Source organism: Athene cunicularia (assembly GCF_003259725.1).
Source record: "Athene cunicularia isolate RWA chromosome 3 unlocalized genomic scaffold, athCun1 chr3_part1, whole genome shotgun sequence".
NCBI lineage: Eukaryota > Metazoa > Chordata > Aves > Strigiformes > Strigidae > Athene > Athene cunicularia.
In genome coordinates this window covers 99947113-99962038 of record NW_020799097.1, presented here as the reverse complement: position 1 = coordinate 99962038, position 14926 = coordinate 99947113, and the positions used below count along the sequence as shown (strand labels likewise).

Genomic DNA, 14926 nt, shown 5'->3' with positions numbered 1-14926 from the left:
ACCTTATCAGAGATGAACCTATCTTGTGGGGGATAAAACATGGAGAGGTAACTGGAAAGTGCCATTTCTGTGGAATTATCTTACTTTTTCTCTAGTCTTACGTTTGAGTAAACATGCTGATGTTTTCCCTTGCAGATCTTCTTGCAGGCTGCTCTTGCTGCTTCATATTGCTGTATTCTGACTGAAATAAAATTTGAATCTGCAAGGAGCTTTCTGTGGACTCACTGATTAAACTATAATGGTTCTCTGAAAGTCTTTTCGGTATCAAGGGCTAAGGCCGTAATTTCAGTTAATTACTAGTCATTACTGTGTTTGCAGTTAGTTATGGCTATCTGGCAGGTTTAAGAATTTACCTGTAAATTGAGGCAGAACATATATCTTCATATCTGGTTTATGATGCGTCTTTGGATGTAAAATGTTGGGACTAACCAGTCCGTGGAAGTACAGTGCCTTGCGGAAATATTGAGGCCTTCAGATAATTTAAGTGAGAAGTCAGGTGAACTCATTGGTCTGCAAGTGCTGTTTGTTTATAGAATAAGAACATGCAGCTCTATTTTCCTGAAGGTGAGAAAACCTTGTGGTTAGGGATTTCAAAGTCTAGCAGCTTGAAGTCTCTTTGTATCTAGGATGATCTTCTCTTTAGTTCCTTTCAGTATCATGCTTGTGTTGTCTTCTGTTGTTTTCCCTTTACAGCACAAATACAACATACAAGACTCCTATTCCTTAATTTTGCAACCAAGAGTTTTCTTGCAGGGCTGATGCTGAAGTTTGTTTTATTGGCTTTTATTCACTTTTGTTCTGATTGTTCCTCTGATCATTTCTGTTCTGTGTTTTTTCCCATGCTGTTTATCTCAGCTCAGACATGCTGAAGGCAAAAGCAAAACCTGTTAGAGATTTGTGCTGCCCAGGCTCCTAAAATTCTGTGAGCCAAAACACCTGTGATTCCTGCTACCAGATCAAATAAAAATAAAACCCCCTCAGTTTTGAAGCATATGTAGAGATGCTGGTGTTCAGCATCTTTGGAAGGTTTGGTATTTTACCAATGCTTACCTCTCTTCTTCCATATTAAGCCTTAAACTGGCAAAATCTAAGTGGTTTCAAGTCCCTGAGATAACAGGAGGTTATTTGCCTGTGGGTCTGTGCTGCTATAGTAGCAGTCTGCTTTATTTTGCAGAGTTAGGAAAGGGTGTAAGTAGAGAAGCAGTGGGAACTTTTTGTAGTGTTTGTTCCATAGCTGTTCTTAACTCTTCCCATTCTGCCCTTACACACTGCAGACAGCCTATTTTAAGGTGCACAGATGTTTCTACTACTCTAGTTCTTGGTAGTTGCTTAAGTGGCTTCTTAGAACAGCTGTTCCCTTGTTTATGTCTCTGACTTTCATTTCATTGCAGTTCTTGTTTTGTTGGTGGTGGGAAGAGGAAAAAAACCCCATGTTTCTGCTCTGTTGTTTAGACCTTGTCAACTGTGTCCTCACTAGTGGCCTGTTCTGCAGGAGAGACATTTCCATTGTAGCTGGAGCCCAGTGTGGTCCTTCTATGTCCCATCTGTTGTCAGCAGGGTGATTTCAGCAAATGTGATGATGAGTGTGGGAAGATTTTCAGTAGGATTTGACTAAGAGTTTAATAAAATTTGCCTCTGGTCTCTTCTTTAATCCTGGAAGTCAAGTGGTTCTGCCACATAGCTTGATGCTCATGTCCCTCGTGGCCTATTCAGGCTTTCTGCTTTGCTCTTTGCCACTGAATTGGTTTTCAGACTTGCTCAATGGATAGTACTGTGCCAGTTCTTTGATCTTTGCCATTGTTACTGCCTTGCTTTTGCTTGTTTAAGCTGAGGTGCAAATTACAAACTGGTGGAGTGTGAAAGAGGAGGGATGTGGAGCAGTGTATCAGTTCACTCTGGAAGAATAGAGAGCCATGGGAAGAGCAGGATCTAACAGTCACCAGAACAGCATGGAGGAGAGCTCCTCTGGGCATTTACTTTCACTTCAAAAAAAGTATTTTTCCCCAAATTGTGGAATTCAGGAATTGATGTACTTACTAAGAAGATAGTAGCAGTTGAATTTGTTTTATACCATGTGAAAACGTTATATAAATATATTTTGCAAATTCATAAAGTGCATAATATTGACCTGTTATGGCTAAGTTGTTTACATTTATTCTTTACTAGCTAAATAAAATCATATCTCTATACATTGTATTAATAAAAAATAAAAGGTAGATAAAAGTTTACAAATAGGAAACTTTATAATATTCAAAGCTTCCTAAGAAATAGGAAATTAAGCAGCTCCACATCTGCACTGATAGAAAATGGGGCAACCTATTTAAATTCTGTACTATTCTAGAAGATTATATGGATACTTGTTAAGTAAATATTACTTTAGATGCTTTGGTTTCAAGTTGCAAGATTACAAATAACAATTCTATCAACTCTAGTTCTGTAAACAAGTGTTGATAGATACCTGTTCAATTTGGTATTTACTTGCAAACTGTAATTAACAGTTCAGCGTTTTTCCTTTTAACTGCATGCTCTCTAACCGTAAGTAAGCGTAACTACCACTAATCAAGACCCCTAATCTCAAGCAATTATAAGATCTTGCATTGTTTTAATTGCACATTTAAAACCAGTGTATTTTTCTCATATAATTGTTATAATCCTTACTATTATTAATTTCTGCTTTTCTTTTTATCTGATCAATGTTAATTTTGTGTGACCTCACAACGTGTTATCTGAAGAATGACTTTGAGGCATGCAATTTTTGTGGTTAATTTACAGTTAAGGTTTGTCTTCAGTGAGAAGTGATATAATGCAACAAGTTTTCAAGGCTGTGCTTTCTCTCAGCCAGCTATGAACTCAGTCATTACTGGTAAACTAGGAACTTGTTACTAAAACAGAAGTGCAATTATACATTTAAATCATCTACATTTGTAAATCCAGGTACTTGCTCTTTGAATAGCATTTAGGTTAGCACAGTCTACTCCTTTAGTATGTAAAAGGGGTTGGTTTGTTTGTTTTTTAATTGAGTGGAACTTACATACAGACAGACTTTCTGGATCAGCTTTCCAAAAAGTGAAAATGAAGTCAGTTAAGTTTTATAAAGCACTGCAGGTCTTGAGGGCAAGACCTAAGAGGTTTTTCACTAGTTGATGTTGGTCTCACTTGTTGCTGTATAGTTCTTATGCACACATTTTGTATGCAAGGGCTTTGGATGAGTGCATTTTGAACAAATAATCATCAATCTGATGATTCATCTCAGGAACCGCATGCAGCACTTGCATCTGTAATTGGGGTAATTGCAAAGCTCTCATTCTTACAGATAGAAATTCTTCCTCTTATAATTCTAAAATCAGATCCCAGATCTTTTACTGTGGTAGCTGAGACCTATACTGACTTGTATTTATTTCTCTATTCTTATTTGTTACATCATTAAAAGTAGCAGATGATTTGGTAACCTTTCCAACCTGTGTCTGACCTTCATGATTCACTTGTGCGAGTAATTGGCTATTGAAATTACTATGCTTTTTATCTTTGACGTTATTTAAACACTGCTTTAAATGGGGTGACACAGACTGCATTGTAAACGGGTAGCCACATTGTTGGGGACAATATGTTTTATCTTTTGTCAGAAAAGAATATTAATGGCGGGGTGGGTTTTCCATCTTTTCTGAGGGATCTTGACATTCATGGAGAGGAGGTGTTAAGAGATTTTGCTCTGTCATAAATTGCCCAACTTTCTTCCTGTAGCAGAGTGTGTTTCTGAAATCTTTTTGGGACTGCAGTGTACTGCAGTGGGTTCATTTCATCAGTCCTTTGAAAAGAAGGAAAAGCACACAGCTAGCTATTTCTATGCAGGTCAATGTTTAATATGCTAATGTATCTACCCAATATTAGGCTGCAAAAATCCTTGGCTTTAACGTGTCTTTAATAGTAATAAAGTGGTTAGCTAATGATAAAATAAGGATTGTAAATTTTGGATTTTTTTTTTTTAAATAGAAAATTAATTGGGCAGGAATAATTTTTCTTGCCAAGATAATTGTCATACTGGAGCATAGTAGCTGTAATTTGCAGTGGAAACTGCTGTAGGATTGCTTACCTCATAATAATCAAAACGAAGAACCAAATTCCTGTTTTTTTCTTTAGGCTTTATGTAGCTGGACAGTAATGGGAAAGAGTGAGGATTCCATTTTACCTTTGCTGGCATAGAGCTATACATCCCAAGATACTGAGCCCCCAGGTCTCACTGTTCACCAGGGAGCAAGAGATAGTCATATGCACACATGTATGGTTGCCTGGAAATCTACAGATAAGAATTTGATGGTGACCCTCTTCCTAATCTGTCTCCTATTTTCAGCTCTATATTGGCTGGCAGAAGAATGATGTTTGTGGATGCCTTGTGCTGCTGCAGTGTCCTGCCAGTGGGACTTTGCAGTTTTGAAGGTCCTGGGTTCGTTTTCTCTTGGGGAACTTGGTAAAAATCCATGTAAGTAGGGCCTACAGTAGCAGTGTTGTAGGGCTGTGTTTACATCTGCATAACAGAGCAAAATGGGACATAGTTAGGGAAAGGTAATGCTGTTCAAATACAAAATATTCATGGATTAAGGAGCATTTATAGTAAATTTGTTTTTTAAAGCATTTCTTCATTCTTCAGTACTCATTGCATCAGACTTTGCAATATGGTTTAGCTCAGGCATGATTTAAGGTTAAACTGAGAAATAATCTATACATTTCTGGTCACTGTATCCCTTTTCATACTCTTTACTTTTTTAAAACTGAGTTTGCACATTTTATATATATATATATATATATTTTTTTTTTTTTTTATGCCCATCTGTACAGAGGTGTAGTTGGAAGAGGGGAGAGCTGGTCTCTACAGGAACTCATAAAAAGAGGTTGTACAGCATCAAGAAGGAATTCTGTAGAGAACCAGCAGTGTAAAGGCCTTGAGCAAGTCTAAATTTTAACTTTCATCTTTCGATGAAAATTTTTTTGTTGGTCATAAAACCCTAAAGCATCTTAGTTGGCTAAAGGATATCTGCCTGTAATACTGACCTGAATAAATAGCTGAGTTCTGAATGGAATGAATGGGATGAGGAAATTTTTTTTTTTTATAAGGAGAGTGTGAGGGAGGAAATATACAGCAAAAAGGGCAAAATATTCTCTTGTTTTTTATAAATATGACTTCTCATTTATTTTTACCTCGAGTGGAAAAGGTATGATACTGACAATTTAGTGCCTGTTTTGGGGGACAGGAAATGGTAAAGAGGAAGAACTTACTCAGCAAGCCAGTGCACTTACTGGTGGTTATTGCTGCATCTGCCATCTGACTGTTCCTCTCCTTCTACAGCCAGCCTTTCACATATCACTGACCTGATTCACAACATAGGAAAGCTCCCCTTAAGGCTTCCTGTCTTTCGGTCAGAGCTGAATTGGCTGGAAGAGCCTTGGCTCCAGACTCTGCAAGCCATCAAAACATGACCATTGAGACTGCCACCAGCCTGCTGTTCTGTCTTGGGCTTCAGCAGGCGGATCTTCTCAAGTCCCATGTGTTTTCGTCTGCTTCCCTTCACACCTGGAAATACTGCCTTTTTTCTTTCTCATGTTTATTCTTAAACCCATCTTGATGAACCAGCTGGCTTCGTAATGGTGTTGAATGGAGTCAGAAGGGCTGTGCGTCAGTCTGCCTTTGAGGGCTCTAGCTCTTGCCTCAGGCCTTGCTGTTCTTCTGCCTGAAGATTATAAAACATAATGTGAGGTTTTATGTATTATTAAACTTACAACTATAAATCACTGACCCATGGTAGCTGTTTATTACATATTCTATCTTCTGCTTTGATGCATTGTTGTTGTCACAGAGGTGGGTAATGATGACTCGGCTTACTACCATGGTAATGCACTTAAAGCTTGGAAATCTGTCACTGATGGCATTTCAACACAGGTGCTATAAACCAGAGATGAAATTTTAAAGTATGTGCTGTCAAGCTATTTGTCTTAAAATTTTTGTGTCTTCTATTGTGGTTTCATAAGGTTTTGGATACTACTGAATTGTTTGATGGACAAAGACAAATAGTTGTGTTTCAGGAACTATATGCTGCAGAACTTGGCATTGCAAAAGTAGATGGTGGTCCTCAATTTGCGGTGCTGAAGGTGATCGATAAAATGCTTGTGTTCAGTGGGCCGCCTTAACAAAGCAATGACGTTGCAAGCATTTCTATGGGTCTAGCATTTCCAGTCTTAAAGTGTAGTGGAACACAGACTGATCATCACCAGTTATTATATATTATATATCTTGTTTTTCATCTTTTTTACAGCCCTTCTGTATGCAACCATTTTTGGTAATGTGACAACCATATTTCAGCAAATGTATGCTAATACAAACAGATATCATGAAATGCTGAACAGTGTCCGGGACTTTCTAAAGCTCTATCAGGTCCCTAAAGGACTGAGTGAACGTGTGATGGATTACATCGTTTCCACCTGGTCAATGTCCAGAGGAATAGATACTGAAAAGGTAAGTAAATTAAACTGCAAGGAAAGAAGTCACATCCTGAAAGTATTTCATTAAAATAAACAGGAGGTACTTTCTTAGTAAAAACGACAAATGTTCTCTAAATAGTTCCAAGTAGTAGCTTCCCTTAATTTTCAACTTTCAAATACAGTTTTTCAGCTATTCTGTCATACTGACATGTGTTAGTGGTAAAAGTATGTAAGTTTTGCTGGTGATATGGCATAAAATAGTGTAAAAAATGATGAACGGAAGAGCTTGGCTTTCAGTAAACAAAGAAGATAACTAAGTAAAAAGTTCCAAGTTTTAACACAACCTTGGAACTTCTACAAATGAGGTTTTTTCAGCGTTTCTGTTCTGTGAGGTTGTTTGCAACTCTGGGTCTGAATACAAAATAAGATTTGTTTTGTCTTTGTAGAATTTGAATGTTATATTCTGTGTGAAGGTTAAAGATATTAATGAAAGCTGCAAGTCATTACTGTAACCATAACTTGTTGTTTGAAAACTGCCTTATGTGAGGCAAATGTTATCATCCTAATTCACTGATATTACAAGTAAATTCCCATCATGTCTTTTAAAATAAGAAATGTACAAAAGCAACTTCTTGCTGCTTTCATATTAGTTGCCAGCTTTTATAGAGATAGATGTTTTTTCTTCTTGTAAAGAGATGTATTTGTGTAGTGGTTCATTCAGGAAATCATACCAGTGCTCTGGTCACCAGCCTTCTTGGCAGCTTAATTTAGTATTCTAAACTGTAGATGATGCAGTTAAAGAGCAACCAATCTCATTTCTGTCCAGCTGTTAAAGCATCGTTATGAAAGAGTAGAACAGATGTGGCCTTGCACTGGGCTGTCTGGAGACCAATGGGTACACAGGGTACTGTTTGCTTTTCTAAATGGTCTTCAGCGTATCTGCCGTTTAGATCTCAGACCATGATTCTGGGAAGCACTGTCCATCATACTAGCTTTCAGAAAGAAGTGGTATTTTAGTATGGTCTAGTGCTGATTAGAAGGTGCTCAGCTTGTTTTCTCACAGAATATCTTTGTGGGTCATTATGCATTTGAGGTAGGTGCATTTGGGGGAGGTGGCGAGACAACATCTGAGGATACACAGTGTAATGAATACTGGTGCTTTCATTCACCCCCTAGTACAAGCTCCTCTCATCATTTTAACAAAGCAACAAGAAAAAAATGCTATGTAAAACATGTTTGGTTTAGCTTATCTTCAAAGTTCATTCTTGGCTTTCTCTGATAAGGAGAGAAATGCTTTAAAAATGCCTTTGGAGACAGCAAGATAACAAAACCAAGCACAACTCACTGTAGCCTTTGAGAATTATCTTAATAAACAGGAAAAAAAAAAAGTCTCCAATTATCATGACATCAAAGAGCTTAATATGGTGTTGTTATCAATAACTGGTGTGTTCATAGCTGAACTGCCAGTAGTGGTGACTGTAAAACCAAGAAATCAACTTTCATCTGCACAGCAAATGATAGCAGATATACGACCGACTAATGGCAGTGCCAATCCATAAACTCAAGTCTAAGCTCTGTTGGTTTGATGCCTGTGTATAACTTCTAGGATGCCATGCAATGAATAAAACACGTGTTACTCCTGTGACAGAACAGTGGAAATTGTGCTACTGTGTAATGCCATGCAGTTTTCTACAGATGAAGCAGATATTTAAAGATGAACTTAGCACAGAATCAATCTTCTCACTGTTTTGTAGGCCACAAATTTGTCAGTTCAGTGTTAACTGCAGGCATGCCAAGGAGTGAATAATCAGCTAAAAGCAAAGTCTGTAAGTCTAGAAAATGCCAGTATAATAAAATTTAACCAAGAGCTGCTGAAAGATTCTAAAATTAATCTGTGAATATGTTTCTTGCCTCCCATACAAACGAAAGTCTTCTGCCATTTGTCTGTAACTCTCAAATATCTTGAATCCCTTTAATTTTTTTGAATTCTGGAAACAACTTCTCTAAATGGAGAATGGAAAATGAGTTAACTTCCTCTTAGACTGGAAAATCAGGGGGGTTTTGGATAAGAGCCTCATTTAAAATATTCTCTTGTATATTTAGGTTTTCTTACTACTATTTCTATTACAGCAACCCTTTTTGTGCATGATATTCAAGGAACTGTGAAGAGTGTGTGTGTGTAATTCCAGTAGCAAAGTTTGGCAAGCATCTGCAAATGCAGAATATTTTTGTTGCCAGAATAAATAATTGCAAAGACAGCCATGGCTGTTGCATGTGTTCCATGTTAAATGTTGGTCTTGCTGCCCTAACCCACTTCTATGAGCCTGTAAATCTGAGAACTGGCAGGTTTGGCTGCTGATCCCTGTGGGGCAGCCAAGAGAGATCATCCATGAGTGCCCTACACTGAAGCGCTATAGAAATATATCTCTTTGAGAAGTGATACCTGTAATAGCAGGTCTGCTTGGAGGTGGGCCAAAGGTGATGATACTAGTGGTAGTCATTTGCCTTTGGAGGAGCAAGCATAATATGTGGAACCAGTGCCACACGCAGAGTTGCGAGCTTGGTTCTCCGCTCAGATCTTGCACAGAGCCCCTTTGCAAGGTTTAGGCATAGCCACAGTGCTTCCTGTGTTACCTTCATGTTTTCAAGGAGTGTTTGTATTGAAGCAGCCATCTCTTTCCATCCCAGAAAATGTGTGGGAGTAACTCTGAAGTTCACCCAGAGTGCTCCTTAATTGGATGGAATAATTATTACAGGGGAAAGAAAATGACGCAGACTTACACTACTTTTCTCAAATAATATGTCCTGAGATGCACTTCATCACAGAATATCCTCCCAGGATTTTGTCATCCCAAAACCCTCTTCATGTTATGTATTTCCAGTGTTTTTGCCAGGAACTTTTAATCTGTACATGCAGTAGTAATTCTGTATTCTCTTCACTCAGCTGTCTCTGTTATATTAAAAACCTTCAGAAATGACTCTGACTGATACCCGCTGTGCTAAGCATCAGTTTGTGTACCCTTAGCTGCACACATCACAAATTGCCATGAGGAACAGTGCATTGGAAGATCAAAAGTTGCCCAACACAGTATGATAACCTTTAAGTCCGTTTCTTGTGTGAACAACGTGTTACTGCCACTGAGGGGTGAATTTGAATACCTGCATATCTCAGTACTACGAGTTAATGAAACTTTTAACAGCTTTTTTCATGCTAAAGGAAAATGAGATTTCACTCCTCTGTACAATTCTCCCACTTGGAGCATATAATCTGTACAGGCTTTTCATGGAATCTGCCTATCAAAAGAGTGACCTACCCTCTAGAAACAGTCTTTGAGGAAGCTTTTTTCCGCCATTTTATGTACTGCTGTGCTGTCAGTTCAATTGTCTTAACTTGAAGCCTTATCCTGATAATTCAATATCCAGCAGAGCACGTTGCTGAGAGGAAAACATTATTTTTCTTCAGATATTGTAAAGTAGACTGAGTTAGTATTGTGGATTATGTGTATAAATAGCATAAATGTACGGACTGAGATTAGAAATTTTATAAGAAGCAGGAGCGTATAATAGTTCTTGAGCTCTGTGTAGTAAACTAGGGATAATAGGCACATAAAGCTATGCACAGGAATTGATTGTCTGATTTCCTCCTCAGGTTTTGCAGATATGCCCTAAGGACATGAGAGCAGATATCTGCGTGCATCTGAACCGCAAAGTTTTCAAGGAACACCCAGCCTTCAGGCTGGCGAGCGATGGGTGCCTTCGAGCACTTGCCATGGAATTCCAGACAGTGCACTGTGCCCCGGGAGACCTGATCTACCACGCTGGTGAGAGTGTCGACAGCCTTTGCTTTGTGGTTTCAGGATCTTTGGAAGTAATCCAGGATGATGAAGTTGTTGCTATATTGGGTGAGTTTCACAGCTGATAATATGCATTATGCACAAATATAGATGCATAGAGCATTTTTATAGCCTCTTCTACTCAAGCACTTAACTTTTTAAAAACCTTCAGTCAAGTTAGCTTTACCACAGCCTGATGAGCTATATTTTACTGCTATTCTGTTCTGCATAGGTAAATAGGAACGGAAATCATCTGATCTCCAGATTGCTTCAACCCTATTTCTGCTGGTCAATGGAAACTCTACTTGAGCATTGGGATCCTTGTCATTTTTGGGGTACTCCCTGTCTCACCATACCTCTTTTCATTAGAAATTTCATTGAGGACTACAGAAAACTTATTTTTAAAGTGCCTGGCTTTCCTGCCTCCCTCTCACCCTCTGATAATAATTCACTTTTGCTGAAAATTTTCCAGTTAGATTTATTTAAGATCTCATGTTGAAGTAATATTTATCTCTCTTAAAGTCAAAGTAATATAAAAATTTAGAGCTGATTTGTGTTAACTTGGAAAGACAGCTTTTGGTCAGACACATTAAAAAGATGCTGATAGTGGTGTAAACAACATTCTGAGGCAAATCTAGGAGAGAAGAGTGTGATAATCCAATAGACATAGATGAATCATGGGGTGGCTGGAGCATTGAGGAGGTGATACTTATCATTTGGTTCTGTCAGAGCCTTTTGTGATAAGGTAAATTCTCATGGTGGCTTAATCCAGCCTCTGCCACTCATAGCAGCCTGGAAAAAGAGCGGAAAACATCTTGGTAATCTTACTCTTTCAGAACACGTTCACCTAGCTCTCTTAAGAGGAATGTCTACTGGAAAATGAGTGGCTAATAAATATGCTGCGTTAAGTTTTTCTCTACTTCTGAACACGATTGCATATATAGCATAGGGAGAATTTAGTGTCCTGGAGAGTCAAGATCATATTTTGTGCCACATAAGAAACTAAAAAGGTGAAAAGTACAGGGATAACTGATTCTCATTTGTTCCAGAATCACGTGCGCTGTTCAGTGCTATATGATATTAGCAACTTCTGCTTTTCCAAGTTGCAGATCAAGAACTTAATACTTTTTTGCTGTTTAGGGATGTCAATTAAACTCAGACACTAGAGTGAAAATAGTAGGCGTATTTTACTCAAAATAACTAATTAATACAACAGAATAATACAGAAAACATACAGTAAGAAAAGACAGAATAGTACACTTAAATAGGAAAATACAGGGTAATGCATCAAATCATTACTACCTGAGAAATAGAATAGTGATTAAGAAAGATACATCAGCACTTGCATACGCTACCATCCGCAGTCTCTGGGCAGCCCCGGTTACAGCGAGGATTTGGAGAGCCTGTCACTGCAAGTGGGAATTCCTACGCGGTGCGTCCACCCGTAGGTGAGGCGTCCAAAGTTGCTGTGAGTGGGCCCAGCCTTATACACCCCCAAGTCAGCAAGCCAGAATAGCTGGCACCTCTGTTTTGAGCGGAACATCTGGTTTCACTCTCTCATTAGATTCCCCCAGAGCCTGGCCAGGGCTCAAGGGAGACGCTAAGGGAGTTTCCCTCCTGATCTAATTTATGTGCCTTTTTTTTAAAACAAGGCCATAATGTCTGTCCCAAGGCTGGACAACTGGCTTCACAGCTTTGTTAACTTACCCCTATGCAGAGAAGAAGAAAGATACATTCAGGATAGAAATGTTTTCATTATATCCATCACCAGTGATGAGTATATGATATCTAATCTACATCTTTCATTAATGAGCATACATATTTTGTGAGTGACTACATACTGAGTTAGCAGCTTTGGCTTGGGGCCTGTTGCTCAGGGTTCAATGCTTCCACCTTTTACATCAGAATAGGTAGTTTGTTGTAACTTAGTATAACACCTATTAGCACAATGGTTACCAGTTATAGAATATACAGGATTCATCTATAGGTCAATTCTGGCTTGGGCCTATTGTCCAAGCCCTAGTGCTTCAAATACCTTTTGCCATGTTGAACTCTCTTGAATTAACATGGCAAATGTAGAACTAAAGCCTCTCAATTTGTGTTGCCTTTTATCCCACAGTGCCCTCTTCTGTGACCATTGTTAGAAGAAAACCTCAATAGATCTTTAGCCAGTATAGATAAAAAGCACTGAAAGAATTTTTGAAAATGTCCTTTAAAGATACCATTTTTTTCCTCATCTTTACCATTAACTTTGTGTTTTATCTTAATACTCACTTTAGAAAACACTCAGAATGGATTCCTTGAGAAATGTGTAAAGGAAACCTGAACCCCTGATCTCTGCTGCTGCAGAGTGATAACTACAGTTAAATGAGGCTGATTCCTTGGTATCTGAATGAATAGAAATATTTTGTTGTTGCTGTTCTCCTGGGACAGTAGCTATTGATCCTCTTGATCCTCTTCCTCCACACCTTTTTTTTTTTTTCCGAATTGGAGTCAGTTCTCTGTCTCTCAGCGAAGACCTCTGTCATTTTCTTTGTGAATATTGTAATCAGAGAGGAAAGTAAAATGAAGTGGGATCTATTTGTGATTCCGTGAGATTTCATTTTGGATCAGTGTATCTCAATTTTTGTGTTTCAGTTTCTGGACTAAAAAATCCTTTCTACATGTGTGTGTACTTTCATCCCCCAGGGTGTGAAGCTTTGTGTTGAAGTTTTCTCTATCCTGATAAGAAATCACAGAATCATTCAGTCTGGAAAAGACCCTTGGGATCATTGAATCCAACCATCAGCCCTACTCTACAAAGTTCTCCCCTACACCATATCCCCTAACATCTCGGTTAAACGACCCTTAAGGACATCCAGGGATGGTGACTCATGGTTTTTCACTAAGTTTTAACTAAGTTTTTCACTATTCTAAATAAGTTGGACGTTCTTCTCCTTCAGCATTGCATAATGTAACCACCACATTACTGAAGGATGCTGCAAGGAGATGGGGTCAGGATTTCCTCCCTAACTTCTTTGTACTCTTCAGTTTTCTTAACTGTAAATAGCAATATTAATTTTTTTTTTTATTTCATGTTCAGCTTAATCTGTCAAGTTCCTGATAAAAGTACACCAGATAAGACAAGGCACTACAAGGAGGAAAAAAAAAAAAAAAAGGAATCTACATTGTATAAGAAAGGTGATTGTTGCTGATCATTCAGCCAGAACAGCCTATGCTACAAGTTTTGTTTACCAATCACAACTAAGCAGAGCTACAAACATCAGGCATTGTAACAGCAAACCATGTGAGGAATTCTGTAGGGTAATTTCAGTTAGCAGGTATGTTGGAGAGACTGTAATCTGCTCTCAGACATTCTTGAAATAAAAATAAAAAATAATTGCATAAATTATTAAAGGTGAATTATTTGTTCAGCTTTAACTCTCACTTAATAAAGCAGCCTTTGGAATTTGAAATGTAGCCTGTATCTTCCTTACAATGGAGAATTAAATTGCATCTCTAGATTAGTCTGTGTGACTGCTGTGCAGCATTACATAAACCAAAGGCAAACTACACTTAATCCTTAAAGGATCCAATTCGTATGAAACATTTTCAAGTTCTGAAATAATTTAGCCTTGCAGAGTAGCATATAAAAGCGTATTGTGTAGCCCTGGAGTGTGTTGTATACACTTGCATAATATCCTTCCAGATCAGTTCTGTGTAATACCCAAGAGACAGGTATATTTGCAGTTTGGTCTTACATTCTTATGACAAAGCACCAACTTTGATTGACTTGGATTAATGTGAGTACTGAGTTGGAAGAAATTGCACATAGGCCAGCAGTCAAAAAATTTTCTTGTGTCTCCTGAGATTGACTTCCCCATTAATTTGACTTGGAGACAAACACAAAAATGAGTAAACTAAAAAAAATTCTTTGCAATGTTTACAGTAAAAACTTTACAAAATTGACACATTTTGTATGGTTTGATTTGTTGGGATAAAAGACATTTTTGAATTCTATCCAAAATTTCTGCTGATTTGAATTACAATCTTTGGATATGATGTGTTGAAGAAACAAAAGCCCAGAAGTAGAAAATTACCTTTAAGCCAGGTGAATGATTCAGTTGTGATTCATTCAAATATAAATGAGTCAGAAAAGGGAAGACATAGCAAGAAAAGCCATTGTATTACTATGGGTTTCTATGTTAAAGTGTAAGTATATGGGTGTGATTATGTAGAAGTGAAGATTAGCTAGTGGAAAGCTTCTTGGATGAGATACAATTCTGTTTTCTGTAGTTCACTGCTCTTCCTTTTATACCATTGTTACAGCATAGGGTGAAGTGCTAATGTACGCTCAGCACTTTGTGGAAGATAGATAACTGAGTGAAGTACAGGTTGTGCAGTTCTTCCATTAAGAGTCTGTTTTCAATTTGGCTTTGCTTTTAACTTTTCTAAGCCTTCCCATTTGGGCTGATGTGGTTTTATCCATCTGAGACTGACATAGCTCTTGGAACTACTCTTGCTTAAAAACTTACCCATTTATCTAAACGTGATTAGAGAAGATTGGTTGTTTTGTCACTGTTGAAAACAATCAACAATTTACGTGAACTTCATTTGGCAGCTCTAGTTTCTCTGCTTTGGAG

The 14926-nt window shown here is 38.0% G+C and overlaps 1 protein-coding gene across 3 annotated transcripts in view; it reads left to right on the top strand.

Annotated features, from left to right (window-relative positions):
* KCNH1 (potassium voltage-gated channel subfamily H member 1) overlaps positions 1-14926 on the top strand; it is a 185385-nt gene that overhangs the window by 67502 nt on the left and 102957 nt on the right. For all 3 annotated transcript variants that reach the window (XM_026844475.1, XM_026844474.1, XM_026844476.1), the window contains exons 7-8: positions 6306-6505; positions 10121-10373. In XM_026844475.1, the coding sequence (XP_026700276.1) occupies positions 6306-6505; positions 10121-10373 (453 nt within the window). The remainder of the gene's footprint in view (positions 1-6305; positions 6506-10120; positions 10374-14926) is intronic.